The sequence below is a fragment of the Aspergillus terreus genome, genomic scaffold (assembly GCF_000149615.1).
Source record: "Aspergillus terreus NIH2624 scaffold_5 genomic scaffold, whole genome shotgun sequence".
Classification (NCBI taxonomy): domain Eukaryota; kingdom Fungi; phylum Ascomycota; class Eurotiomycetes; order Eurotiales; family Aspergillaceae; genus Aspergillus; species Aspergillus terreus.
This window is the reverse complement of record NT_165928.1, coordinates 582,481-610,428: the sequence shown is the minus strand read 5'-3', so window position 1 is coordinate 610,428 and position 27,948 is coordinate 582,481. Positions and strand designations below refer to the sequence as shown.

The window sequence follows — 27,948 nt, the reverse complement described above, 5'->3', positions numbered from 1 at the left end:
CAAGGTATCACCGCTTGAACATGGCGCTTGCATCCTCCCTGCGCCATTCCAGCTCCAGCTGGCCCTCATACACCGCCTGAAGGACCCGGCGGGTACGGTCGTGAGCTTCAAGATACCGTCCCTCGCATTCCCGGAGCACCTTCAGCACGAGGCTGCGACTCAACCCCGGATCGTCGGCGTCGCCAAAGTGTTTCTCCACACGCTTCTTGAGCAGTTCAATGCCTCGTCGCATCTCTTTGGCATCATACGTGGCCAGAACCTTCTTAGCCACCGACCGCGAATGGCTCGGCCGACTGGCGATGTCCTGGGGATTACCCCCAGACGCCATCAGTCGCTCGGCCGATTCCACAAACTCGAGCAACCGCCCAAGTGGCCGATGGATCACAGAATCCAGGTAGAGCTTCAGGTGTTCTTGCAGGTCCTGGTGTGCCCGGTCCCGCCACCGCTCCAGCACGGGAAGCCCTCGGACATCCACTTCCTCAATGTAGTGGTTCATGTTCTCAATCAGGAGAATGTGGTAATTCAGCGCCTCCTTGTCTTCTGGGTCCCCAGTCGTCGCGGCGACACCCGCAGCTTGACCCGGTGCCTCCTTCGCAATGAACTTCAGCGACTCCCACATAGCCCGGTTGATGCGATCATAGGCTGCGTTGACGCTAATTCGGATGTCAAGCAACTCTTGCGATGGCTGAGAAAGCATATTCTCAATGGCGGCCGAAAAGTTGGGGAAGACGCGCATAAACGAGATCACGCCCTTCCGCTTGTTCACCTTGACCTTCGTTTCTTCGATTCCGCGAATTTGATCGTCCACAAACCGGCTGAACAAGCCAATCAAGCGGGAGTGGATCTTCTGGAGTGTGTGGATGATGAAGTCTTGGTTGGTGTCTTCCAAATCCGAGATCGCTTTCTCCAGAGCAAACAGAATACCAACCCCTTGTCTAAATTTAGTCGGTTAGCAAAGCCATCGCAACAACCCAGAGAATCCCCGTTACTATACTTACATCGGGTCAGCTTTGATGGCCCAATCCACCAGATTTTGCAAATCCACAGGCCAAAACGAGTATATCTCATCCATAATCTGCTCCACCTTCCTGCCCAGACGACGATCGGGGTCGTGGGGTTGTTTGACGCTGAAATCGGGTAACGGGCGCTGTTCGGGATGGGCAGACGCAACGAGGTCGGAAAATTCCAAGCTCGGCAGCGAGCTCAGATGGAAGAAGTGAACAATAAAGTTCTGCTCCTCCACGATCATGTTGATCGTCTCATGAAGAGCCCCAGCAAAGACCTCGCATGGTTCAAGCCTCCCTGGCTGCTTCTCGCCAAAAGAGAGTCTAAACCCGGTGGCGGCTCTGATAGTCTTACCCCGTTTCACGGTGAGCTTACGAGCCGCCATGGTAATGCCTTCCATCTCCTTCTCCTTCTCCTGATGAGTAAAGAGGAGCTCCTGCTCCTCGCCTGTTGGTTTTCGCGCTGCCTTCTTCCACGCAAAGCCGTTGTCCCTGAATTGATTCTGGTATGGTTGTTTGGCCTGCTGCTCATAAAGAGTGATAAGCGCCTGCCATTCAGGCCCACTGACCTCCCGGGCAAAAAGCATTAATCCGTGGTACATCCAGAGTTCTTTCCGAGAGTAGACTCTGGGTTCGCTGTCCAGCTTCATGGGATCTTTCTGGAGGTTGGCAGCTGCGTCCACCCTCTTCTGCTCGGCCACCTTGTACGCGATCCCCATGAATTGTTTCAGTCGCTGTAAGAAGTACTCAGAGTGGGCGCGGTATTCGGCTTTCTTCTCCTTGATAGCGCGCATCTGTCCAATCTCCGTGTCGGCATAGACACCCACGCTGGCATGATCTCCCGCAGCGTCGACCAATCGTCTCTTGTTTTGCCATATATCGGAGTCTATCATGAGCATCGCCTTATAGAGAGTAGACAATGCCACTTCAGTATCTCTGAGTCCATCTGGGTTACTCAGGGAAGCCTCTTTCAAGGAGCGCAGGTCTGCACTGGAGATAGAAAGGGTCTTCAACAGGTTCTGCAGTTCGTTTTGCAGCAGCTTCTGGTTGGCCGTCTGCACCTGCAGACCCTGAGATTGAGCTTCGATGTAGGATACATCATCGTTCAAAGTCTGTTTGTATGTTAGCGTCAGAGTATGGCAGAACGACATCTGGGAACGTACGTTAAGTTCATGCGAATAGAGAGTTAGAAGATTGTCCAGCTCTTCGCACTCTTCAATCGTCTTGTCGATCAGTTTCGCGAGTTGCTCCACCTTTCCTTCTTGCTGCTCGAGGTTACCAAGCCAGCTGGTAGCCTCTACCCGCCCAATCTCGCGTCGAATATCTGTCTCCAGATCTTCAATCCGCTTGTCGTCGCTCAAGCGACCATTCCATCCGAGGTCAGTCAGGATATCGTCAAACTCTACACCACGTCCTTCAATGACCTTAGGGTCAATCCCGAGAGCCTGGCAGTATTTCAAGGTATTGTCCTCGTGGCGTCTACGGCGGCGACCACTAGGCGAAGGAGACACGGATCTCGATCTATCCTCCACAGGGAGTTTCACTGCTGCCCTCGAAGTGTCTCTCTGCTCTTCCTGGTTGTTACTCTCAGCAGGCGGAACTTCCTCCGTGGCGACTCGTGTAACTTCAACCGTGGGTGGATCCATAGAGGGGGTCGTTACAGGAGATGGCGCATCCTTGGTTGGAGATGGCAGAGATGGTGCTTCCTTATCAGGGGTCACTGGAGACGCCGCTGCTCCTGGATCGTTTCCTGACCGAAGAGACGGAGCAGGAACAACGCCGGTGATACCGTCAGGCCCAGCTGACTCGGCCTGCTGTTTCTTCGCAGCGGCTAGGAGTCGCTCACCAGCACCTCCAGGCCTTGGTCTGAAAGCACCATAGGCCGTGGCAGCTTTGCGGAAGGCTCCCGCGACATCATTGCTGGCTTTCTTCTTGATCATAGGCCCTAGACCAGGGCGGTGTGCGTCAGGGTCTTCATCCAAGGAATCCTTGGTGATCTGAGGACTAGTGGGTGCAGTTTCAGTGATCGGTTGGCTAGGTTCAGCTTCTGGCGCTGCTGACGCCTCGACGGTCTCCGCCATAACTGGAACAGTCCTATCAGCTGAAGGAGTAGGGTTCAATGCAGCTGGCACATCAACATTTGGGGGTTCTAACAAAGGAGCAAACGTGTCAGCGCCTGGAAATCCAACCGTGCATCGATGAGAAGGTCTTTGTACTACCTTGTTCGATTGGGGCAGGCCCCAGTGAGCTTGCCGCATCATGCATACTGCGACTCTCTGAACTAGCCGTAGGGGGTCGCGCACCCTCCTTGCTGCGCTTTGCATCCATAGAACTTGAACTAGAAACCTTGGTGTGGAGGGGAGGTCTTGCATCCGTCGACTTGGATGATGGCGGCCGTGACTCCGGAAATGTGCCGATCATATTACCTTCATCGAAAGCCTTGGTTCCAGAGGGGCCATGATCCCTGTTCCTCGGTTCGGGGGGCTGCAATATTGGTACTTTGGGAGCTCTTTCGGCTGCCCGTGGCGGAGGCTGATCTCGCTGGTCAGGGGTGACCGGTGGGGGGTGCTGAGGGGGTCCAAAAGGAGGACCGCTTCGTCCCGATTGACCGGTTGAGGGTCTTCCCATCTGCTCCCGGCTTCGTTGAGAGCGGAGCGACTGCTCCTCGGCAGGCGTTCGTCTAGGGCCATCTCGACTGGCAGCACGGTTCGAATATGGTGATTGAGGGCGGCTACTGTGTGACGAGGGCGGTTGCGGCGGAGGTAATGATTGCTCCGGGTTCCTCGGGGATGCAGACTGTCCAGATGGGGTTCCGACAAGCAATTGTCGCTCACGTTCGTCGAAACCGATCAGTTTTGGCACCTTTCCGCCCGTATACTTTCTGTAGATCTTCACCAAACTTCCGATGAAGAATTCCTTTTCTTTAGAGGTTCTCGCATGCCAGTAATAAGGCTTCCCCACAGTCACAACGAAGCCGACATTGGACGCCCATTGTTTCTGTTGCTGTTCCAATGGCGATGACGGAACGAATGCGTTATATGATTGTATCGAGGATAGATCATCCAGCATCCAGGTTTTGCCGATAGAGAAGGATCCGTCATTGTTTTCCCTAGCTTTATGCATGCGCACGCGGCCGGATCTTCTCACAGCAACGATGATCACTCGAGGCTTTTTGTTCTCTGCCGGCGAATTCGGCGGGGCGGGGGTGGATGGGTATGCACCATCTTCCGTGATGCGGACGTGGGTGATGTAAGATTCAGTCACTGTAAAAAAAGCGCATCAGCTACAAGTCATGGAGAGACGACGGATTGAGTTCGTCGGGTGCGGCAAGGAAGGGTAATCCCCTCAGGCAGAGGGCAAAACAAGGCGTGCGCCCAGCATAACTCCTATCCTAACACGTGGAGAACGATCGCGCAAAGACCTCCGTTAAAAGCGCATGGAGAAATTCACATACAGTGGCCATCATTATCTTTCCTTGAGAAACAACTCTGAATTATGCGTCGCTTCTCATCCTCAAACTTCTCGGCCCTTGACATTGTACCATCGCCCGGTCCGGCCGCCGGAGCAGCTCGACGCGGGTCCCTCTGTGGAGGATAATCCCCGGCAGGAGGACCTCGCGAGGGATCCCGACCATTCATAATCGCTTCTTCTATCCGCGGAAGGCGAGCTCACTCGAGAGGAGATACCAGAGGCCAGGTGGACATGATCGGGAATATCGGGAGGGATGACACGGGAGGGACGCGCCGTGTTCAGGGACGACTATAGCAGGTCGGAAGCCGATGGATCTATGTAGAGGTCACACAGAGAGCGGTTCGAGGAGGGAGGAAGAAGGAATGGCTGGTGGCACAAGTGGGAGTTCGAAGCATGCACGGAGGATGGAGAGTGCTGTGGCATTAGCTCATCAGCCACGCTCAGGCAGTTGTTCCCTCACAGGCTGGGGACGAAACGCGGGCACTAATCCGGTTGAGTGCATCCGCCAGCTGACTAACTATCCATGCACTAAACTACCTAATTAGGTAGGTAGTTATAGAGTGCTGTTCAACATCCTCAGTCCAATCCAGCACCATATCCTGGCCGAAATTCGATCTGAAACCACTCGGCCCCAGTAGGAATACCTCCCTACCCAACACTCTACACCCTTCTTTCAACCAGTCTCGTCCATTTCCTCAAAACCTCGGACAGCCGTGGCTTTCGCCCTGGACCCCAAGGACACCGTCGTGAGATGAAAGTCAAATATGTCCGCTCTCCCAAGCTTTGTCACAAAAAGACCGAATACAAACCCTCCGGCGCAGCATCCATATACAGTCCGGCACACGATTCGTGGTAATTTTTCCCACAGCCCAGTCCTTATCAGACCTCTCTGGTACAGGTCGACCATCTGTAGTTGGAGGAATCAAAGGCGGCCATTCATCAGGCTCCGCATTTTCCATCCGTTTTGATGCCATGAATCTGCGGATTCCAAGGTGTACACATCCGAAAGGCTCTCATCCTAAAAGATTGTTATCCCCGGCGCAACCAGCGCGGGTAGCGCCAGTGGGCGAGGAAGCTGGTTGGATCTAGCAACAGGCCGGCATCCTGGTTCCTCCCACAGCCAGGGCCGACATGAGACGGATATAACAAGACAAGAAACGAGCGGTCGCCATCAGTTGGTAGGAACTCACTGAAAAGGGAAAACATCATGAGCATGAGGTTGAGCCACCTGCAGGGTCAAATGGAGAACGTCACGTCCCTGAAGCACGGTATAGATGTCACAGAGAGATAGAAAGCGATAGAGAGGGTTGCCTCCACAAGTCTACGGAGTACGCTCCAGCGTAGGAGAGCTGACGTGCTGCGTGCTTTTGTGGAGCAATCGGTTATGCAGGGCTGCACATCCTTCCGGGGAGCATGAGAGGGATCTAGATTTGTGGTTGTGACGGTGGTCTGCGACAGCGTCGGAAGCAGAAGACCAGTTGCAAAGGCCATGACTTCCAAGCCACAGATTCATAGCGTAATGAGTCTGATGGCAAATTGGTTTCTAGGGAAGTTTCAGGCACCACCATATCTGTATCAAGGTACCCTAATAGTCTAAGGAGATCTCAGTGCGCATTGTAGGATTTAATATATATCCCTCACCATTCAGCAGCATTCCAACACAATGTGGACTATTTGAGCAGGTTAGATCAGGTTCTTGAGAGCAGACTTGATATGAGTCTGGGGACAATGCGATCAAAGGCTTCTAGGAAGCATTCGAGGATCAATAGATTGACCAGGAGTTGCCATGGATGGAAATACATTTCCTCTTTAGGTATTGTCCGGAATCACGGGGGCCCACGTGAATCCCTCCCAGTGGACTTAGTCTGGGTGACCAATCGTCGTTTAATATTTCCTTACCGCCTTGAGCCACTGTTTTTTTTTTTCTGCCTTTTTTTTCTTCTTCCTTCACGATGATAGACATCCACTTCAGTTGTTCTTGTGGCCAACTTCACCTCCTCGAATTCTTCAGAAGACGTCGCAATGGTGTCCAAGAAGGCGAACAAGTCTTCGCCCGCCAAAAATGTCAAAGGCAAGGGCAAGGTATGGAAAGCCATCTGACAGCCATGCGCAAATATGTACTGGCGGCCAGGCCTGGTTGTACTGATCGAATTTTCTACTTCAGAAGGCCGACAGCACTCCGATGCCCCCTACCCTGTTAATCGCCTCGATCGCCGCTTTCCTTTCCAAATCCGGCTTCACCAGCACCAGTGAAGCGTTTACAAAGGAATTGACCGCGAAATCTTTGAACAAAGCCGTGACCGAAGCGAAGAATGTGCCCTCGTTGCTCGGTATCTACAAATGGGACGGCTCGAGCAGCAGTAAGGACGAGAGCGACAGCAGCGATGACGACAGTAGCTCCAGCGACTCTGACGTCTCGATGAAGTCTGCTAGCTCGTCTTCGTCTTCGTCTTCATCCTCATCCTCGTCCTCGTCCTCGTCCTCGTCCTCCTCGTCGTCTTCTTCCAGCTCTGATAGCGATGCTGATGATGAAGATGAGGAGGATGAGTCTGAACCCGCTCCCGCTCCCAAAAGCCAGTCCCAAGGAGTGAAGCGCAAGGCGGATTCCAGCTCCTCATCTTCCGACTCGGACTCCGACGAGCCTCCCAAGACTAAGAAGACCAAGACGGAAGCCTCAACCTCATCCGACTCTTCCTCAGAATCGTCCTCTTCGGACTCGGAATCTTCTTCGGCTTCTTCCTCCTCGTCGGATTCCTCTTCGTCGGATTCTGAATCCTCCAGCGACTCATCATCATCCTCGTCCACCTCCGACTCCGACTCGTCCAGTTCTGATTCCGAATCAGAAGACGACAAGGCCGCCAAAAAAGCCGATAAGAAAGCCCTGAAGGCCGCGACCAAGACGCCTCTGCCCCCTTCCGACTCCAGCTCCAGCGGCTCGAGTGACTCCTCGTCGGATGACGACTCCGGCGACGGAAAGAAGAAATCCGACAAGTCGTCGGCCTCTAGCGATTCTAGCAACAGCAGCGGAACCCTGCAGAACTCCGGATCGGACGTCCCGAAGAACAGCAGCAGCGCTCAGCAGACCAGCTCCTCCAGCGCGAGCCCGGCCCCCGGCAACGGAAACAAGAAGAGACACACCGGCGCCCGCCCGACCCCCCTCGCTGTCCTGAGCGAGCAGCCTCATGACCACCCATCGAACGATTACGTGCCCTACGCCTATGCCGAGAAGGCCTGGAAGGATCTGTCCGTCACCCGCGGCAAGGGCTTCACCAAGGAGAAGAACAAGAAGAAGCGTGGTTCTTACCGTGGCGGTCCCATTGATATCTCCGGCGGCAAGTCCTTCAAGTTTGAGGATTGATTCCGAATCATACTCCTAAGATAGACCTAAAGAGGGGTGTCTCCAGTGAAGAAAAGTTTGTCGCTATTAATAGATCTAGATCTGTCTATTTAGATCTTACTGATCTGGATTGAATTTTTCATGTTCATTATGTCGAGCAAGGCGCTTTTGGAGCCGGACTGTTTCCTTTTATTTCCCTAGAAAGAGTATCTGTTATTAACATTGTTTCTGTTTGACATGACGCTGCAGTAGTTGAATCCGGAATATCATCTCGTTTAACGCTTTTAACTCTGACAATGATTTCAAGACATTCATAGCCCACTCCAAGGAATACCACCAACACCCCAGACACCAGCCGCCATTCTCTACCCAACTAACGAAGAGGGACGCCTCCACGTCTCCAAGCTCCAGCTGCCCCAAGCCGCTCCCACCTACGATCCCAACCGGTCAGTTCCTCGTTTGCAATATCCTCGTCGCCAACAGATTTGAAGGGCTGTTGCTTCCGCAGCTTCAACGGGGTGGTTGTGTCCCGAGGATCCGGGCGCTCATAACCTGATAGGTCCAAAACCCTGTCCACCGGGGAGGTAGTGACGTTGGCAGTGCTGGGGTTGAGGTCGATACGATCCTGATGCCACGCCTTGCACGGGCCAGTCAAGTCGTCGGTGGAGGCGAAATCCAAGCGGACGACCCCGTTGGCGATCCCAGTGTATAGGGTGGGTGACAAAGGCGACGGAGAGGACATGGTGTAGATTGCCCCGCGGTATGAGCGGTTTGCGTAAGATCGTGCGCGGCGGCGGTTTAGGACTTGCGGTTGATAGGATAGGAAGATGGATAAGTCTTTGCGGGGATATCTGATGCCGTCGATGACACTTTTCACGTGGTTACTGACCCCGTTTCCAGAACGGTGGTTGGGAGATTGGTTATACAGGCAGGTTAAAGATGCCCTGGCGTCCAGGTAGGTGTAGTTCTTGGGCATGCGGAGGTCGAAGATCTTGACAACTGCATCTCCACCGGCTCCCACCACGAATCGATCATTTCCCAAGGGGTGGACACAGTAGATAGGGTTATGGTCACTGTTGTCTCGGTATATCTTCTCATATGGCCTGTCGGAGCGAAGATCGTGAAGTCTGACCGCGCGATCGCCCCACGCTGCGAGGAAGATATTACCCGAGGATGGGTGCGAAGTTCGTGGAGAGAAGGGTGTGATGGCAGTGACGTTGGTCTTCTGTGCTAGGCCGACTTGCGAGTCAAGATCCAAAGAATCCACACCAATCACGCGGTCCAGTGATAATCTCTCCTGAGATATGGTGGAAACAGTCAACGAGTCATCTAGACGACCAGTGGCCACAGCAAAGCGTGACGGTGAGATGAATTTGGAGAATTTGTTGCGTGCCACCTTGTCTGGGTCGATGCGAAGGCGTGCAAATGCCTGGACCTCTGCATCCTCCGACGTGGTGCTGTAGAAAGCAATAGACCCGTTGCTGAAATGCGCCGCAAGAATCGGGTCTGGTCCATTAGAGAGATCGGTCCTTTCGAGCTCCACACCAAAGGTTAGGAATCGTTGCTTGTACTCGTACGCTGAGGTGACTGGCGCAATTGCAAGATGAACAAGCTCGCCCCGCATGCGACCAAAAATAATATGCTCTCTATCCCGCTCTTTTGCATAATGATTCGGTCTCAGGAGATGAAGGCCGCAAATGTCGTCATGGCTACTGATATGATCCAGATCGTCGAAGACAAACCACTGTTCATTTCGACCCCTCCCAGTCTGCCGGATGCGCATTACCAGCGTATCAGCCGCGCTCCAAGCGAGGACTTCTTTTCTGTCTTCCCATGTCTTGCCATTCCAGAATTCATACGAGTCAATCGCAGGACGATATCCATGGGTGGGATTGTCTCGTCTGATGGCTTGATGGCTTCCGACCTTCGCAGCATCTCGAGACGGGCCGACAAAGCGACCGATGACAGCATGTTTATCCAAAGCTCGAGAACGAGACGTCAGAGCCTGGGCTGCATCTTTCCAGAAAGGAGGTGTGTCAATGTGCGGAAAGCGGTGGCTTATGAAAGCTCGACAAATGCGCCAGTCATCTGCGGTGATGATGGTATGCAAGCGGTGGCAAGTTTGGGCGAGATGGGCGAGGGCGCTGGCAGTCGGGAGATAGCTCGCGATGTGATAGAGAATTTCAGGAGGTAGATCCACAAGCATCATGGACTGTCAACGCATGTAGCCAAATGCAGCAGATGTAGAAGGACTGATATTGCAAATCAAATGCCCGGTGATATCTTCACGGGGATCAGGTATATGCACCAAAGGATGCTGTGGGAGATAACAACAGAGGAAAAGACTAACAAAAGGATTATCGTGAGTCAGCCAAGGCATCCATGATGGCTGGTGAAAATTGGTTACCTGGTGGTTTCCGCGGCGATTGATCATTGTGCGATGAGACAGGGCTGTGATGTCAATCACCACAGCAATAGCCAGGAAAGAGAGGCGAATGGGCCATAGCGTGAGTCATACACGCATGATAGTATATCAAAGAGTCACTAAAGAAGAATATTATCGCTCTAGCGCATTTTACCCGTATATATTGAAGATTTGAAGAGAGGAGTTGAATATAAACGAAGCTGTGATTGTGATGGAGGTGGTTGTGCTTATGTCATGGTTGTTGCTCTTATCTTATCGCAAAGCTTCCCTCTCATTCATTGTGTGGGGTCGTTAACTAAACGAAACCCTCTCCACCCACCGTGACTCCTCCATCCAGAGAGACTTGACTTATTACTAAAGGATTCCTTTGAGTGACTCATAATAATACGACCTACATGCCTAACTGGCACCAGCTCTCCCAGGACCCAGTGGGCCGCGGCAATGCCTTTTTTCTCCAAATCTATGAGCTTGTGCGGGGGAGATTCTCCTAATGGAAGCCATGCTCCCCTAATGGAAGGTTTCCGCGATGTCACACAGTACCAACCATAGATAAGGACCACCCATGGGTCCTGGTCCGCTTCCCTCGACTCTCCACAGTCCTCATATCCAGTCCTTGGGCCCAAAATGGCAGTGTCAGCATTTACGGTAGTTGCTCTGGTTTCCCTGGGGCTCTTCGTTCTGTACAGGGTCATTATACACCCGGCGTTCATCTCGCCTCTGTCGAAAATCCCAAATGCGCACTGGACGGCTCCAGTATCTCCTGTGTGGATTTTGTGGAAGCGATACACCAGTCAGAATAATCGGACCATTCAGGCCGCTCATGAAAAGCATGGGCCGATTGTGAGGCTATCTCCCAATGAGATCTCGATCAATTGCGTGGAAAATGGCATCAAATCGGTCTATACCGGTGGGTTCGAGAAACACGATTGGTATCCCTTAGGCTTTGGATCTCTGGGGTAAGCAGATACCCCCATAAGCCCCGTAAGGATGCGAGACCGCTGACGAGGCCATAGAACCGTCAGTATGTTCACCATGACTGGCAGCAAACCACACTCGACCCGTAAGAGAATGATGTCCAACATATACAGCAAGTCATTTCTCCAGTCATCGCCTCATATGCGGCTGATCTCGGAGAACATTGTCTTCAGTCGTCTTCTGCCAATTTTCCAAGATGCAGCTTCAAGTGGAAAACATCTGGAAATGCACGATATCAATCAAGGTGTTACGATGGATTTCGTCTCTGCCTACCTCTTTGGACTAGCAAACGGGACCCGTTTTCTCCAGGATGAAGCCTACCGGAAGAAGATGCTTCATCTCTACCACTCCCGGAAGCCTTTTGAATTTTTCAATCAGGAAGTTCCCAATCTCCTCTCCTGGACCAAGGCCCTCGGGATTCGTCTGATTCCTAGATGGTGCGATGACGCTAATGACATTCTCGACCGATGGAATCTGGAGCTATGTGATAAAGCAGAGGCGTCCGTTGGATCAACGGAACTTGACGCCGAGCCTGTCGTCTACAAGCAGCTCAAGCAAGCCATGCTAAAGCATACCTCGAAAGAAGACAATCAAAACTCCGTCCCGGACACTCCCGAGAAACAGCGGATTGAAATCGCATGCGAACTGTACGACCAGCTGACAGCCGGGTTCGAGACCAGCGCTGTCGCCCTGACCTACCTCTTCTGGGAGCTGTCGCAGCACCCTGAACTGCAGACGAAGCTGCGCGAGGAACTTTTAACCCTCGATCCGTCGATTAGGTATCCTGCCACGTCAAAGATTCTCCCCTCGGCCAAGTCGGTGGACTCGCTGCCTCTCCTGGACGCAATCGTCACCGAAACACTTCGTCTTCATGCGCCAATTCCCGGAATTCAACCGCGAGTAACGCCCTATCCCTCTTGCAATCTTGCGGGATACACGGGCATTCCAGCAAACACAAGGGTAAATGCGCAAGCATACTCGTTGCATCGCAATCCCGAGGTGTTCCCTGAACCGGAAACTTGGCAGCCCGAGCGGTGGCTCAAGGATGGCAATTCTTCTGCCGAGCTTGAGGAGCGAAAGCGATGGTTCTGGGCCTTTGGAAGCGGGGGAAGGATGTGTGTAGGAAGTAATCTGGCATTGCAAGGTAGGTTGCGCCTCAGTCTCAGTCTGCCTGCGTAACGAGCAATCTCTAACTAATGTCTAGAAATCAAACTGGTCATCGCGTCCGTCTTCACCAACTACAGAACATCTATCGTGGATGATGATGGCATTGAGGCTATCGATGCTTACACGGTGAAGCCTCGAAGCGAGAAATTGGTACTGAAGATTGAAGTAGCCTAAACGCAGCACATGAATGGCAATATCATGATCAAATCAAAATCTTCTTTCTAGATATCACGTAATAATGTACAGAGATAAATGTAAAACGACCCTTTACCTCGAACAAACAAAACAGGTATGTATCTGTAGTTTCCAAAAGCCATAACTCCGGGTACAAATGGTCTCTTGAGGCCGTAGGACTCGGGTCGAACCTTCACGCACGATCCACCAAGACAACCGCAGGGCATGCTGCGCGTCCCATATCACAGATGTATTTGACGCGACGCTTCGCCCGAGATAACAAAAACACGCAGCATTAAACCGTACTTTAACCGAGGGTGCCCTCCTTCTTCTTGGGGCCGACGACCTTGGGGTACATTCTCATCAGGTGGTAGTTGATGGTGTTCTTCTTGTTGCCCTTGGGTTTCTATCCAAAGATCCGTTAGAACATATTCCGAATGGCATGGGTGTAAGTTGTACGAAGCCACATACCGGTGCATCCATGCACTGTCTCAACTGTTGCTCAAGAGCAGCACATCCCTCCGCCGTGTATCCAGAAGACGCCCAGCAGCCTGCGAACCAGTCAGCCCAGTCCAAGAAACACAAATAACCACCGCAATCGCAGTAGCCTCCCACGGGCAAAGCATACTCAGCATCGAAGACATCACCGTCACGCACGGGTTCTGCTCATGTTGATTCGGACGACGGACCCGGAGATGAGGAATGGTCTGCAGACGGACCGGGTTGAGACGGGTCGTGGCGCCTTTGACGGGCATTGTGACGGCGGCGATCGAGGATTCCTAACCTCCAGACGAAAAACTCCCAAGCGCGCGGAACAATCGGACAGCAGCGAACGCAGACAAGGATCGGAGACCGGCTGGAGATCCAGATCCAAAAGTTGTCGGAAGCCGGTCGGAGGTGCCAAGAACCCTGTTTGGCAATTTTGCCCGCCGCGATAGTGGCTGACGTAAGCTCTGGCCTTGTCCATACTCCGATAGCTCCCTGAGCTCTTTGTTGGATTGCCACTTCTTTCAGCCACGATTTGGTCGCCCTTGTATATAACGACGTGGACCGCGATGAGTGGAAGTCGCTTGGGGGTGTTTGGCGTCAGCAATGTGTCGGCCATTTGTGCGCCGCGGCGTCAGATACCGCGGTATTTCTCTACTGTGAGTCGACGGCAGACTGCATCGAAGACGGATGAGAAAGAGAGGGTCTCAGCTTCGGGGGATGAACCAAAGGAAGAGGGCGCCATGGCCCGCAGGCTATCAGAAATGACAGAGCAAGCTATGCTGGAAGGCGGCCGGTCCGCGCGCAAAAACATGCAGCAGGCGGGGTTCTCGGATGATCTGAAGCGCGAGCTGGAAGAGAGGATCGCGGCAAGCTCTTTCAAGAACGAGTATGCGGCGGCCAATTCCATTCTTGATATGCCGGTAGGTGCAGGGCTGTAACGTATAGGCGATGCATTGCTGATGACGATTCAGGCGAGCGCAGGACAAGGCACTCGCGATATTGCCTTAGCGGAACCCTGGAGTGGGACGGAAAATGTCCATGATATTACGTTACGCATGCTAGACAGCTCAGCGAAGAAGCCGATCCGTACGCCGTACAAGATTCCGCAGCCTAACCCCGTCGATATGCGAATCACCCCCAAACCGAAGAAGTCCGCAGGTCTCCGTCTCGCCGAAGCCAAAGAACGTACATCCGTATACTCTTTAAGTCAAGACCCCGGGATTTCGGACAAAGAGCGTGAGGCCATGCGGAGGGAGATGCGGGAACGATTCTCCGCGGGAGCTCGACCGATGCCCGCCACGATCCAAGGGCTGTCGTCACTAGCGAACGAACGGATCGAGGATGCGATGGCGCGTGGTCAGTTCGACAAGATCAAGAGGGGCAAGGGCATCAATACCCAGACGGACCACAATGCGAACAGTGCCTTTATCGATACCACAGAATACTTCATGAACAAGATGATCCAGAAACAGGAGCTGGTGCCGCCGTGGATCGAGAAGCAGCAGGAGCTTGCGAAGGAGGTCGACCGGTTCCGTCAACGTTTGAGGACAGAATGGAGGCGACATGCCGCGAGGCTGATATCAAGTCAAGGAGGGTCTTTGGAAATGCAAATGAGACGCGCCGATGCTTATGCCGCCGCAGAGGCTCGGTTGGCAGAGAAGGCCAAGATAGAGCGGTCGTTTCGAGAGATGGACGAGGATAGCGGCGAGTCCTTGTATTCGACGGCTTCCGAATCTTCCATACCGGAGACTGACGCTCCGTCAAAAGAACCGAACGAAGAGAGCGAGGCTTTACCGCACCTCTCGCCACTTCGTGACCCCAACTACCTCTCTATCGAACGTCCGTTCTACGAACTATCGGTGAAAAATCTTAACGCTCTCACGCGAACATACAATCTCCAAGCCCCTCCCGTTGCCCAGAAACCATACATCAGTCTTGAGCGCGAGTTAAAAGCATGCTACGCTGATGTAGCCCCGAGTCTCGCTGAGGAGATTAAGCGACGTGCCACGGAAAGGACGAGGCGCCCCGAGTCTGTGGGATCCAAGGCCAGTGGAATTCTGGACTCGTTGAGCACGTCTCACACTACTCGGGTGTATGAAGAGGACGAGGCCAAGGGATATGGCTTCAAAGAGTTTTGGCGCGATCTGTTTTCTAAAGAGAAATAGGAACAGCCGCTGTACAGTTTCTACATGGTATGTACACTGTATTATATGATCTTGACGCGATTAGAAATCTAGATCCTATTTGTTGCTACTCCTGACGCCTGTGAAGTTAGAATACACTACTGGATGAACCTAGTGATACAGTTCATTTGCTCCTCCTCACGACTCCCGGCGCTCCAATACTCCGAGTTCCACCGCGACTTCCTCGTCCCCCCTGACTGCAGCCCTCCTCCAATCCGTCCAGACCGAGAGAAAGCCCTGGGCAGTGCGAAAGATTGCCAGTCCTAGTAAAAGGGCATCCACGATCTGCAACGCTACTAGTTTGGCTTGTGCCCCGAGAGCCTCATTGAGTTGGGCCCAGATGACAAAACCCCATATCGCAGCAGAGAGGCCCAGCGCCAGAGCGAACAGGCACATCCAGAGATCGGCGAAATAGATGGCCCGTGCTCTCTTGTGATAGCGTGCGTCTCTGGCCTGGAGGGAGCGTCGCAGGGCATACGATCTCGCTGTCCTCCACCGTATCAAGTAAGCCGAGAACACCAGTAGTACGATGTGCACTCCCATAATGAGTCCTATCATCGTCCAGTGTTCCGATTGGATTTTCTTGGGTTTATCGGTGAATTTGATACCGCGCTTCAATGGGATCACAAAGTTACGCCAGGGGATCTTCGGCCAGCCGCCTTCGGGCCAGGCAGCCTGTCCCATTTCTGAGTCTCCAAAGGGTAGACGAGAGATGACTTCGACGTCGCCGACCCAGACTTCGTTAATGGCGTTTCCCGGCTCGTAGTAGCGGTCCGATCTGACGCCAGCGACGGAAGAGACTTTGTGTCCCATGAGACTCGGGTTGGAGTTTCGAATGCTTATGACTTGATGTGGGATAGAATGATGGTGAGTGTTAATGAAGTGAGTTCGATGTGGAAAAGAACGTGGTTGGAGTAAAGATTGTGATGTTGCTGTTTGGGGGGAGAGAAGGAGATGTGAGCAGCCCATGTTTTGCGAGGAAGAGCATCTTGCATCTGTTGTGAGTATAGATTGTAGAAGGAAGTATGCCTCCATTGCGATTTCCTTATTGGGAAGGCAGCCCTATATCGGCCTGAGGCAGGAACATATGCCATCCACGCCCTAAACCAGGAGTCTCGCCCTAAACCTCGAGATGATCCCTACTCCGTACATCCTACATTTCCCTCGCATACCACACAGAATCAACAATTGGTCGATAACATAACTCCACAAAATGATCAACGCTCAGGGACTCGCTCTCTTCGGATCCTCACTGGCCAACTCGGCCGTGTGATGGATGTGCCAGGCATGCAGCTGGGCGCGTATTTGCACCAACGACAGGCGTCCGATGTCTCCCGCCGCCAAGTCACTTTCTCCCCTCAACCTTCGGGCTGTTTCTTCACACTATCACATCCAATCACCCCGGTAGAGGCTGCGGTTATATCACCCATCGCCCCCTCCTACTGCCAGGATGCCGTGTGTTACTCTGGCTCGTTCCGTAAGGGATTTGCGGCCTCGCGTGCGATCCAAACCGTCTCCGGTCATGTCGAAGGGCCCTACTTAAACTATGGCTCTGTATCGGGGGTCACCAAACATGATGCCCGTTTTCATGATTCTCGCGATCATTCTACTATCTCCTGTTGCCGCTGCTGGATCAGTATTGCAGGAGTCGTCGCATTTTCTCTCCCGTTTGCACCGCCGTGCGAACAGCTTCTCGACTGACCCCCCGTTGGATGAGCCGCTTCTGGCGATCCAGATCGGGGGCATTGTCGGTGCCTACGTGATTTTTGTTGCCATTCTCCTAAGCCTGTTGCTTTTTGTCGGTCGACGGCTGCGACGAACGGTGCAAACCTCCAACTATTCCCTGCAGATGGAAATGATGAGGCCAGTTAAGTCCTCTATCAGTTTAGATCCTAGCCCCATCACCCCTGTATCTGCACACCTTCCGCCGCCAGGAAAGATGAACGGCTCCCATGGATCCTGGAGCACCTTGACCAAAGGGTCCCGGTCTCATCTCTCCGGCAACGGTAGCGTTGGCACCATCGATGAGTCGGTGGTGACAACCGACCGACGCAGGGCACAAGAAGATTTGGAGATGCTCTATGCGGCTGTCATGGAGTATGACGAGCAGAGGGCGGCGGGGAAGGATCCCATGCGCGACGAGAAAGAAGTGCAGTCGCCCGACAGTGCTCAAAGCAATCCGTTCACGGATCGGGCGTCGAGAGTGTCAGACCAACCACCTCTCACGCAGATGGCTCCCATGAGCCCCCGATCCAGTTCGCGACTGTCCAAGCTCTCGTCGATGTCGCTGTTCAACTCCAACTCTCGTCCTCAGGCAAATGTCAGCAAGCTGCGGTCTCCCCGACTCCCTCTTCGGAAGATGTCCATCTCTTCTCCTCTGGCGTCTCCGGACGTGCATGCTACCACGTCCTATGGCCAGGAGCAGATGCCCTTGAGTCCGCGACTCTACAATCCTCCCCCTCCGCCGGCGCCCCCTGGTGCGAGCCAGATCTCTCTTGGGAAGCCACCTGGGGGCCGGGCACCGGCCCCTGCTCCATTGAGTCTGTCTACTCCCGGGCAGAGCAAGTCGTCTCTGCCGTTCCGGGACGCGTATCCTCTGCAGAGTGCGCCCGCCACAAAGACGACGGTCTTGGAACGCCCGGCGAAGCCTTTGAATGGACCTCGCACCGGACTGCCCACTCCATACAGCCCGTACATGCCATTTACCCCGGTGACGCCGCTCACACCCAGCCGAATTGTGACGAGGAAGCAGCGAAAACGAGAAGCGAAGGAGAACGGGTTGCGGGTGCTGAATGAGGATGATATAGTTCGCGATGATGAAGAGGTGTGGGGGTATTAAGCTGGTAGATACGATCTGACGACAATGTTGATGATTGCTATTTATACATACCGTACTATCTGTTGTAGTGTTTCAGTATGGGCAGTCGTACAGAAGTAGTACTCCGTACTCCGTAAGCTGCCAAGCTTGATGATATCCCCGCAGTGGCAACACACCACCACCACCACCACAACAAACAACCTCATTATCTCCGACATCCCCAATCGGGATTCGCATGATAAGCACGGGCATGACAGGAATAAACCCCGCAACGCCTATCCCGACTCCGAGCCGAAGAGATTATCTACGTGGACTCGTGTGACAGACACCAAGAAGGATGACCATCCCACGGTCCTTCAAGCCCCGCTTGGTGCGCCCGAGAGGTCTTGGACTGTCGTCATCTTCGGTGGACCAGACGCGGATCGCAGCGAATATGAATAATACTAATATCCAAAGATAACACTCATAAGCAGGCGAGATCTCCTCGATCGTTGTTCTTTTCGAGTGATTGTTTTGGTCGCCTGTCGTCGGTTTGGGTCGCCCAGTGAATACAATTGACCGTTTGCGACCACTCGTCATCGGAACCAGACATTCAGCGACTGCGCCTCTTGGACCTCTCTTAGCCCATAATAACTCTCGCCCGCATTGATCGCTGGTCGACGGTGGATTGTTTATCTATTTACTGATTCATTTCTGTCCAACAATCGCCCCTCATGCCATTGACTATTCTCTCCCAGACGCAGCTCCGCTCGCTGCTCCTCTCCCTGACCCGCGATGAAATTATCGCGCTTCAACAGAATCTCAGCAAATCCCTCCAAGAGTACTCGACCGGAAACCAGGAAAACGGCTGTTCGGCGACCTACCAACCGCAGAGAACCGCCATCACCCGACGAAATGGCTGCACGACGCTGTTCATGCCCGCCAGCACGGGCCACACCATCGGCATGAAGATGATCTCGCTCCAAGACGGGGGGACGGCCGGCTGCGCTGTCGACAGCGGCGTTGACATCCCAGCCACTGATAAGGCCGCCATGGGCTCTCGCGGTCCGCGAACCTCGATGGCCTCGGTGGCCTCCGACCTCAGCGAGCTGTCCATCTCGTCGCAGGAGGAAGAGCGGTCCTCGAGCACCTCCAGCGCCTCCCTCCCCTCCGGCTGTGTCAACAAACTCCCCGTCGACACTGGCCTTTCCAACACCATGGGCGCCTGGCCCGCAGCCGGCACCCGCGATACCTCGCCGCAGGGGAGCGTCACGCTGCTGGACGAGGAGAGCCTGCCGTTCGGGCTCATCAACGCACACGAGCTGACGCCGTTCCGCACGGCGCTGACGTCGACCATGGTGTTCAACAAACGCAAGCGGGTGCGCACGATCGTGGTGTTTGGCGCCGGGAAGCAGGCATACTGGCACATCCGGCTGGCGCTGGTGCTGCGGGGGTCGGATATCAAGCGCGTGTACATTATCAACCGGTCGTTCGACCGCGCCGCGCAGCTGCTACGGGATATTTACTCGCCCGAGAACGCCGGCTGGCGCGGGGAGGTGAAATTCTCCGCCGTCAGCACCGACTTTGGCGAGTACTCGCGGGTGATCCACGATGCGCTGCGCAAGGCCGACGCCATCTTCTGCTGCACGCCCTCGGTCAAGCCACTCTTCCCGGCGCATCACCTCACCTCGCGCGAGGGCCGACAGAAGGGTCGCCTCATCAGCGCGATCGGGTCGTACAAACCGCACATGACGGAGCTGGATCCCGAGATCCTCCGGGAGGAGGTCAATGTGCAACCTTCACATCGGCACTTCCACAAGCATGTCAAGCGCAGCGGGGTCGTGGTGGTGGACAGCCTGGATGCGGCGCTCAAGGAGGCCGGCGAGATCATCCAGGCGGAGGTGAAGCCCAACCAGGTGGTGGAGCTGGGCGAACTGTTGATGGTACGACAGGCGGGTCAGGATCTAGGACAGGAGGACGAAGATAGTATAAGTTTGCGGGAATGGATTCAAAAGGGGAATGTGATATACAAGAGCGTGGGATTGGGGTTGATGGATCTGGTGACGGGCGGCGATCTGGTGCAGCTGGCGCGGCAACGGAAGATCGGCACGACGGTGGAGGATTTTTGATCTTATCTGTAAATCAATAGAATGGAACACTTATTGTATATACTCGCATCCTTGCAGATTTACATGGATGACCTAGTGTCGTTCTATATCGCCGTAAATGGAAGTGGGCCGTGACATCAACGGTTCTCGCGTCATACCACTTCACACCGTCGGGCTTTTTTTTTTTTCTTTTCTCTTCCTCCCTCTCACCACATTCAAAAGAAAAAAAATGCAATCGAGCAGTGTCGGGTGGAATTCGGGCTGATTCCGATCCATCAGTCACGTCACCTATTTTCGTTACGCGATCAGTGGGAATCTCGTGTCCCGAGGGGTCGCTGATCATCCCACTTGTACTCCGTACAGCGGCGGGCATTGAGAACAGCCCACCACCGACTTTTCTCTTCTACGGAGTACTCCGTATCGATTCTTCCTTCCCAATTTCTCTTCCGATTCTCACCTACTATTCATGCGTGAACCACCATGCGTAACAACGTCGTCCACCTCCCGAACGGCCAGTTCTATAGCGTGACGCCCGTCTTTGGCGGGGTCAACTTCAAATCCAGCGACAACCACCTCAACAACTCGTTGATCCCGCCCGGATGGACCGTCGTCCTCTACACGCGGCAGCCGACGGCGACCCAGAAACAACAGGGCTCCGAATCGCACGACCGTCCGCCCAGTCGCGGTCGCGAGGCGGCCGAAAAAGATGACGCGAGGTCCTCGACCCGGTTCACCGTGCCGACCCTGCACGACGACTGCCTGTATCTGTCGTACATTGTCAATCCGCCCGACAGCGAGTACAGACCCGCCGCGTCGCCGTCGCGCCAGATAGCCATGATGCTCTGGGTCACGCTCTGGTGGTACTTCCACGAGGATGAGCCGTCGCCGTACCTCGAAACCGACGCGGCCGCCAACACACCCACCCGGGGCAAACCCAAGGGCGAGTGGCGCATCAACATCAAGCGCGAGGGCATCTTCCAGGGCCGCAACGTCCTCCCCAAGCTCGAGCGTATGGGTCTCATCTCGACCGAGGACTCCGCCGTCGGCACCGACCCCTACGCCGCCGCATCCTGGGACGCCATGTTCGTCAGTCGCCGCGCCTTCTGGCAGATCGACCCGCGCCTCTTCCTCTTCACGCTCAACCCGAAATGCGGCCAGCACCCCATGACCGGATCCTTATCCTTCCTCTCCCACCGTCTCGCCTCGCCCACCCGCGAGAACATCTACCCCCGGGACGCCAACACCCCAACCTCCAGCAGCGACCAGCGCCCCTTCACCCCGAAAGAAACTCCCTACACCTCCGGCAGCCATCTGCCCACGTACTACCCGCCGCCGCCGCCGCAATACACCTTCACCAACGGCGTACGCCACCCCATCCGCCCGAAACCCCCGCACCAGGGCGAAGTCTTCTACGTGCGCTACGTCCCCAGCGTCCAGCAGTACCTCTCCTTCCGGGTGCCGAACCTGCACGCGCCGGACGCCAAAGGCCCGGCCGGCTCGGCGCTCTCCTCACCTACGATGCACCCACAGCCCGACACGCCCTCCGATCTCGAGCTCCTGCACAAGTGGATGAACGACGCGCGCGTCAACGCCGCCTGGGGCGAGGGCGGTCCCATCGCCAAGCAGGAGAACTTCCTGCGCACCAATCTCAACAGCCGCCACAGCTTCCCGGTTATCGGATGCTGGGACGGCAAGCCCTTCGGCTACTTTGAGATCTACTGGGTGAAGGAGGACCGGCTGGGCTCGCTGATCGGGAACGCGGCCAACTACGACCGCGGTATTCATCTGCTGATCGGCGAGCAGGAGTTCCGTGGCCCGCATCGCGTGGCCATCTGGTTGAGTTCGTTGGTGCATTATTGCTGGTTGGCGGATCCGCGGACGGAGACGGTGATGCTGGAGCCGCGGGTGGATAATGAAAAGTGAGTTCTCCTGTTAGTTGTATTTGGATCGTACTAACGAGTGTAGGGTCATTGGGTATTTGAGACATTCAGGATTCTATAAAGAGGGAGAAGTGACCTTTCCCCACAAGCAATCTGCTTTGATGAAGATCAAGCGAGACTCTTGGGAAGGTCCTGTTTTGTGATGATCTATAATGAACATTCATGAGCTTTACGTATTATACTTGACAGACTAGGTTTCAGATATGTAGATAAAGGACGACTCAAAAAAGTCGATGAAGGTCTCGGTACTACTTTGGTGATTTTCTCTCCCCGTCTCTTCAGTAAGGGCATCGGCTATCTAGTGTATTCTGTTTCCCCGGTCGATATCTATCTACCTTTCGCTGATGCATCGCGGGTCCGGCATGTCAGATCACGAACACGAGATAATGGTCCGCAGTCTGCGCAGCGGTGCAATGATTGCAGGTGCAGGCCTAGCGAATCCTAATCCAGAGCACGAGAGAAAGCTCCTCCTGATGTTCCCAAGGAATGCTCCCCCGCTTCATTCCAGGTGCACTGGTAGACCTCGTCGTCTACGATACGCGCGCGGCAACAGCGCGGTATCTGCTGGGAAGGTGCCGTTTCCGAGCCAAGCTATATAATAGAAAAGGCTGGCGGTGGATTTTGCAGGATCTTCTGCGCATGTTGACAAACTATACGCCTCCATGCTAAGAAGCATTGACCGACGTACAGCCGTCACCACAAAATATGCCAATCATCGGTGACCATGGCTGCGTACCCTAATGGCATGTTCCAAAGTTTCTTGCTATGGACCTGTACAGTCTACTTAGCATGGTCTGGACCCTTGGACTGACCAGGATAGGCACGCCGTATTCGCTATTTCTCGAGTCGGTGACGATGTCCACATATTCGGAAGAATTGTAGCGCACCCATCTCTGGTGAACATCGTGTAGCTCTGTCGGCATGACCCTCACCCACACATCCGTCTTGGAAAGCTTCAGATATCCCTGTACTTCTCGTCCTTCCGAACACGCCCCGTTTTTGCCAGCACCTGGGATTGGAATCGGAACCGTTGGAGGGCCGCTTGGCCATGGACTCTGAGACTCCCATTTCGAGGCGGTCCTTGGGTCTGTCCTTGAGTCACCCGCCACGATGGGTCAATTATACTGTTGAGGCTAGGATGGAGGACCCTAGATCAGTCAGCTTATCGCTCCAACAATTCAACACTCAATGACTTACGCAGATAGTCCGGCATGGCCCGTCTCTCCTCTGGCGATAGCACCCACGGAAACCAAGTTGTTGGATCAGATAGAGTCGGAAACGGGTGGCACCTCCCGATAGATATGGACGAGGGCCACCACCGTCTTGCCCAACCCACACTGATCTGCCAAGATCCCTCCGGCGGCCGGACCCTGTTCCTGACGCGACATCCCAACGGTACGGTCCTGTGCTTCGCCCAGGAGCTTGTACGAAGGCTGGCAACTGTCTATAAGTTGGTTAGCTTGCGGAAACCGAGGGAATTGGAGAGAATGTGAAGGCTTACTGAGTGTATCAGAGCTGTTGTTCGATGCCTGAGCCTCCGTGCTGTCCGAAGCGGTGGGAACAGCGAGAATCGCCTTGAAGAAGGTTGTAGTATTCTCATTGAGCGAATTATATGCTCGTAGCGGCTTCGGCATTCACTGGACCCTTTGTAGGCATCGCAATGGGTACAGTTTCGTCTGCGGAGAGAGCCCGTCGCAAAAGTGGCATAGATGCCCTGGCGATTATCTGCTCAGACATCAAGGGGTGACAAAAGATCAGCCTTTGACCATGTCTTTTCTTGGAAAGATCGCGAACCTGGGAAGACATGCCGGACATGAATTCAGGCCGCTCCAGGGGTTTTACCAGGTTCCGGGCAAAATGCGTTCTGGGTGCATGTCCAACAGGTTGTTACTTCGTCGACGTAACAGCACCAAAGGTGACCATGTATATACGAGAAGCCAACATCAGAAGACAAGGGTCCGCTCATTGAGCAATAGTATGCTCAGCAGTCCATCAATCATGCAATGTATTGTCTTCCTATGAGGAGCCTCAGTATGATAAGGGGAGGGAGAGCGGTCCTGAATACTTATCTGTTTGTATGAATATTAGGGAGTAAGCTCATCGCCTGCGAGGATGGGATTGGCAAGACAATTACTGGCTTCATGCATCAGGGTCCAAGCAGCGGCTTTGGCCTGAGGGATTGATATTGAATATATAGCTTTGGAAGTCGTCCGACAGCTGGACCAGGAGTGGACCCAAGGTTGAGGTATTCAGGTGGGCACTGAGAGGTGTAGTGAGAAGGACGGTGTATATATATGGGAGACGAATGGGGAAGAAGGATTGTGAGCTATCTTTATAGCCTAGGAGATGAGAGTATACAAGGGAGACATGGTGAAGAGAGTATAATGGAAGTCAACATGAATGACCGCAGCAGCTCAGTGAACTTGTATGGCATCTCGATGTTAATATAGTTCTCTTATTGAATAGGTATATTAAATTAACACAATAATATGTCTTCAAAGGTTTGTCACTTGAATCTGCCGTTTTCCGGTGGGACAACGGCGTTGGTACAGAACAGATACTACAAACAAGTATCCGTTCCGCCGCCGTCCGTTGTCTCTACTGTAGTTTCAGTCTTAAGGGACCCTTGCAGGTCTAGACTCTCCGTACCATGGTAATTGGTGGGCCGCTCGGCTAAAATGGCACTTTTTGATCATTTCATTGTTATTCTTAGCCCTAGGGCCGCCCAAGCTGGAACTAGTATACTCACTATCGTATAGCGCCATGAGCTTAGCCGCTGCTTACCATCAAGGGTCTGCCCCCTTTTCGCAATTTCTTTCTTGCCCGGAGCCTCCGTAAATGAGGCAAAAATGTAAGACACGGCGTACTTAAGGATGGTCTGTTGACCCTCCTCGTGAATACACCTTCACATCACTCCTCATACCAGACCCTCACCATGCTGTGCAAGACTCTCGCCACTCTTCTCCTCGCCGCCACAGCGCTGGCCACGCCAGCCCCAGAGGTGACTGCCACCGCTGAGTCGTTTGGCACTGATTTCGACAATGGTACCATTGCATCAGCCTCCTCCGCGGCCGATGCTTTCCTTGCCGATATCCCCGACTCCATCTTGTCGGTCATGGAGACCGCCGTCCCAACTTCCTGGCAAATGGATATCCTCACCGATCCGGCCTTTCGCGCCTCCGTCGCCAGTGCCGCCGCAGAGGGCTCGTATCCAGCCTGGTACAACGAGCTCCCGAGCAGTGTCAAGGCCTGGGCGACATCCGTGGGTGTACAAATGTTCGGCGACTTACCAACTGCCACCGCGGATAGCGCGTTCCAGACGGACTCTAGCCTTGAGGCTGGATCCAGCTATCAAGGTGCCAGCCAGACTGTGAGTCAGACAGCTTCTAATGCTGCCCTGACTACTTCCGCCGGCTCCTCCCATGCCACCACCTCCCACTCAAGCTCGAGCTCGGCGTCGGCGTCGGCTTCGGCTTCAGCCTCGTCTGCTCAGTCGACGGGCGGTGCCCCTGCTCCTACCGGCGGGGTTGCCATGGCTGTTGCAGGTGGAGCGGGTATCCTCGCTCTTGCTCTTGCTCTGTAGGTGCATTGGCCATGGCATTCATGTTTCAACTGAGTCTCCAATGTATATAGAGACCACCCGAGTTGAGGAACAATCGAACATCTCGGTGCTGTATAAATAGTTCATAAGTGATTGTTACTTTGATCCGTCGTATATATAATCTGGCTATGGCATGATATCCAACCCTGATATTAAGTTAATTGTTGATGCTGTGGATGGTTACATAAGCAATATCTTCAGGGTTTCCGCATTGGGAAATCCTGATCCCGACCGGAAAAGGAAGTATTTCAACTTCGCTCCAGATTCACTCGGTTCTGGCATTCTACGCCAGCTCAATCTGTAAGTTGAGCCCTTAATTCTTTGCAAACACCGACTAACGTGAGAACAGCAACCATATGTGCGACTTGAAACAATGCCAACTTCCACCTCGAACAAGCACAACTAATCCCCACGATATAACACGCACAGACAGACCGAGCGGAGATATTCTCCAGACAATCCTCCGAGTACTTCGTTCTCCGTACATTGCCATCCTCAACTATGAAGAATCCCGCAAACGTCACCCGCATGCGACCAACTGCGCCCGGCGTCTAGTCACGCAAGGAGTCGAGCGACCAAGTCGAATGGATGGATGAGATCCCTGAACCCTGAACAGCAATCGGAACACCTTCATCCCCTAGACTAGTCGAACTACGCGCCAGCAAAGGGTTCGTGGGGCCCGAACGCACTGCATCCACCGCCGATCGACTGTGGCTTCCATGGCGATCAGCTCCGTCCATGCGACTTGTCAGCATTCTTCGTCAAGACTATTGATTTGATTTTCTCTCTCCCACATTCCTCTGTCTCTATCTCGGCCGTCTTCTCTCCCGTCGGCGTCTTGACTTCCCTTCTGTTTATGTCGGTCGATCCGAGCCACGATGTTTATGGTCGCCTCGATCCGGCCGAGTTTGCGTTGACCTGACTCGCTGTGCTCGTCCTTATTACCTATTGTTTCCTTGGGATGGTTTGAGGTTAATGTTTGGCTATGTGTATGCTCCCATGCACTGCGTTTGATTCGATTCTGTCCTAATCGAACTCATACCCATGTAAACACGCTGATGACTTCCACTACAGCTGCCAAATCGCTCACCACCGCGGCCACGCTCTTTGCGGGGCCCGGGTCAGCAAACAACGCCAGCCCGGCCGTCAATGTCGTTCCCGATCTCGCGCTGACGGGGTTACGAGGATGCCCACTCACCCGCCGACAGGACAGCGCAACCTTCCACTTCGTGCTCGACGGCACCATCCAGACCCTCTCCACGCAAAACACCCCGGACACTGGCCCCATCAAGGGCCTCCTGTTTGTGCCCAGTCTCAGCGCGCGCGACCCGTGCAACAACACCACCGCCCCCTTCATCCCCGCCAATGCCACCCGGCTGCAGGACGTCCAGCGCTTCGGATACCAGACGATCGGCCTGGCGCCGTGGGTCTCGGACGACTGCACCAAGGCGTATCTGAACGCCTCGGGCGAGGCGGGCAGCGACGCGCTGGTCTTTTTTGTGCCGTCCAACAACGACACGAAGCCGCCCGGCCCTGACGATCCGTCCTGGCTGCTGGACGGTGACGACGGCTGGAAGAGTCGCGCCCTGTTCCCGGTGTATGCGATTCCAGGCACCGCGGGTGCCACACTTATGCAGCAGCTAGCGACATACGGGAACAACGCAGATAGTGCTGCGGATTCCAACGGGAGCTCGTTTCTGCAAGCACCGACTGATATTCGATTGTTTACACTGATAGATTTGGGTATGTGTTCTGAGGACTTGGCTGGACAAGGCTAATGCGAGCAGACCGCGGCGATAAGAAGATGCCCAGTCTGTGGGGGTTCATCCTGGCCATCGTCGGGACGATCCTAGTGCTCAGTATATTACTTCTGCTGTGTTATCAGCTCGTGCAGAAGCGACGTCGCGAGAATTTACAGCGACGCATCGAAGCCGGCGAGGCAGATATTGAAAATCTGGGCCTGCACCAGATGAAAGTGCCGCAGGAGGTGCTCGACTCGATCCCGGTATATACATACCCGGACGTCGACTCGCTCAGCGACAAATCGTCGCACCGATGCGCAGACGTCGCATCCACCCGCTCGACGGACGAAATCCGCGAACCGAAAGACGAACGAGACGACAGCTCGCACTGCACAGCGAGCGTCTGTCCCGAAGAGGACCGCAAACCGGATCCCCACATCACCACCGCGGCATGCCCCAAAAAGCAGCCCGACGAATCCGAAATCCAAGCGGACATCGCCTGTCTGTGTCCCACACACCCCAACCTCACCACCGC

General features: G+C 54.2%; 12 protein-coding genes across 12 annotated transcripts; 8 read left to right on the top strand and 4 right to left on the bottom strand.

The window, feature by feature from the left end:
* Window positions 1–7: 7 nt before the first annotated feature.
* Window positions 8–4,540, bottom strand: ATEG_03778 (GTP-Rho binding exocyst subunit SEC3; the record flags this gene model as incomplete). The annotated part of the gene is made up of 5 exons (XM_001212956.1): window positions 8–935; window positions 999–2,116; window positions 2,168–3,153; window positions 3,272–4,267; window positions 4,459–4,540. The coding sequence occupies 5 exons, from the start codon at window positions 4,538–4,540 to the stop codon at window positions 8–10; spliced, it is 4,110 nt and encodes a 1,369-aa protein (XP_001212956.1).
* Window positions 4,541–6,497: 1,957 nt separating this feature from the next.
* Window positions 6,498–7,833, top strand: ATEG_03777 (nucleolar and coiled-body phosphoprotein 1 family protein; the record flags this gene model as incomplete). The annotated part of the gene is made up of 2 exons (XM_001212955.1): window positions 6,498–6,557; window positions 6,640–7,833. 2 exons carry the CDS (start codon window positions 6,498–6,500, stop codon window positions 7,831–7,833), a joined length of 1,254 nt encoding a protein of 417 aa, XP_001212955.1.
* Window positions 7,834–8,185: 352 nt separating this feature from the next.
* ATEG_03776 (uncharacterized protein) lies at window positions 8,186–10,018 on the bottom strand (the record flags this gene model as incomplete). The annotated part of the gene is made up of 1 exon (XM_001212954.1): window positions 8,186–10,018. The coding sequence occupies one exon, from the start codon at window positions 10,016–10,018 to the stop codon at window positions 8,186–8,188; it is 1,833 nt and encodes a 610-aa protein (XP_001212954.1).
* Window positions 10,019–10,861: 843 nt separating this feature from the next.
* On the top strand, window positions 10,862–12,553 carry ATEG_03775 (cytochrome P450; the record flags this gene model as incomplete). The annotated part of the gene is made up of 3 exons (XM_001212953.1): window positions 10,862–11,193; window positions 11,251–12,356; window positions 12,417–12,553. The coding sequence occupies 3 exons, from the start codon at window positions 10,862–10,864 to the stop codon at window positions 12,551–12,553; spliced, it is 1,575 nt and encodes a 524-aa protein (XP_001212953.1).
* Window positions 12,554–12,860: 307 nt separating this feature from the next.
* Window positions 12,861–13,308, bottom strand: ATEG_03774 (mitochondrial 37S ribosomal protein mS37; the record flags this gene model as incomplete). Its single annotated transcript, XM_001212952.1, has 3 exons — window positions 12,861–12,959; window positions 13,025–13,104; window positions 13,182–13,308. The coding sequence occupies 3 exons, from the start codon at window positions 13,306–13,308 to the stop codon at window positions 12,861–12,863; spliced, it is 306 nt and encodes a 101-aa protein (XP_001212952.1).
* A 474-nt stretch (window positions 13,309–13,782) lies between these two features.
* On the top strand, window positions 13,783–15,207 carry ATEG_03773 (DnaJ family domain-containing protein; the record flags this gene model as incomplete). The annotated part of the gene is made up of 2 exons (XM_001212951.1): window positions 13,783–13,962; window positions 14,014–15,207. 2 exons carry the CDS (start codon window positions 13,783–13,785, stop codon window positions 15,205–15,207), a joined length of 1,374 nt encoding a protein of 457 aa, XP_001212951.1.
* Window positions 15,208–16,771: 1,564 nt separating this feature from the next.
* Window positions 16,772–18,064, top strand: ATEG_03772 (uncharacterized protein; the record flags this gene model as incomplete). Its single annotated transcript, XM_001212950.1, has 1 exon — window positions 16,772–18,064. One exon carries the CDS (start codon window positions 16,772–16,774, stop codon window positions 18,062–18,064), a length of 1,293 nt encoding a protein of 430 aa, XP_001212950.1.
* Window positions 18,065–18,756: 692 nt separating this feature from the next.
* ATEG_03771 (putative proline utilization protein PrnX-like) lies at window positions 18,757–20,151 on the top strand (the record flags this gene model as incomplete). The annotated part of the gene is made up of 1 exon (XM_001212949.1): window positions 18,757–20,151. One exon carries the CDS (start codon window positions 18,757–18,759, stop codon window positions 20,149–20,151), a length of 1,395 nt encoding a protein of 464 aa, XP_001212949.1.
* Window positions 20,152–20,610: 459 nt separating this feature from the next.
* Window positions 20,611–22,213, top strand: ATEG_03770 (GNAT family N-acetyltransferase; the record flags this gene model as incomplete). Its single annotated transcript, XM_001212948.1, has 2 exons — window positions 20,611–22,049; window positions 22,096–22,213. 2 exons carry the CDS (start codon window positions 20,611–20,613, stop codon window positions 22,211–22,213), a joined length of 1,557 nt encoding a protein of 518 aa, XP_001212948.1.
* Window positions 22,214–22,600: 387 nt separating this feature from the next.
* Window positions 22,601–23,876, bottom strand: ATEG_03769 (uncharacterized protein; the record flags this gene model as incomplete). Its single annotated transcript, XM_001212947.1, has 6 exons — window positions 22,601–22,661; window positions 22,807–22,841; window positions 22,883–23,157; window positions 23,407–23,514; window positions 23,572–23,644; window positions 23,865–23,876. The coding sequence occupies 6 exons, from the start codon at window positions 23,874–23,876 to the stop codon at window positions 22,601–22,603; spliced, it is 564 nt and encodes a 187-aa protein (XP_001212947.1).
* Window positions 23,877–25,005: 1,129 nt separating this feature from the next.
* Window positions 25,006–25,653, top strand: ATEG_03768 (uncharacterized protein; the record flags this gene model as incomplete). The annotated part of the gene is made up of 1 exon (XM_001212946.1): window positions 25,006–25,653. One exon carries the CDS (start codon window positions 25,006–25,008, stop codon window positions 25,651–25,653), a length of 648 nt encoding a protein of 215 aa, XP_001212946.1.
* A 1,003-nt stretch (window positions 25,654–26,656) lies between these two features.
* ATEG_03767 (uncharacterized protein) lies at window positions 26,657–27,449 on the top strand (the record flags this gene model as incomplete). Its single annotated transcript, XM_001212945.1, has 2 exons — window positions 26,657–26,660; window positions 26,746–27,449. 2 exons carry the CDS (start codon window positions 26,657–26,659, stop codon window positions 27,447–27,449), a joined length of 708 nt encoding a protein of 235 aa, XP_001212945.1.
* Between the last annotated feature and the right edge of the window lie 499 nt (window positions 27,450–27,948).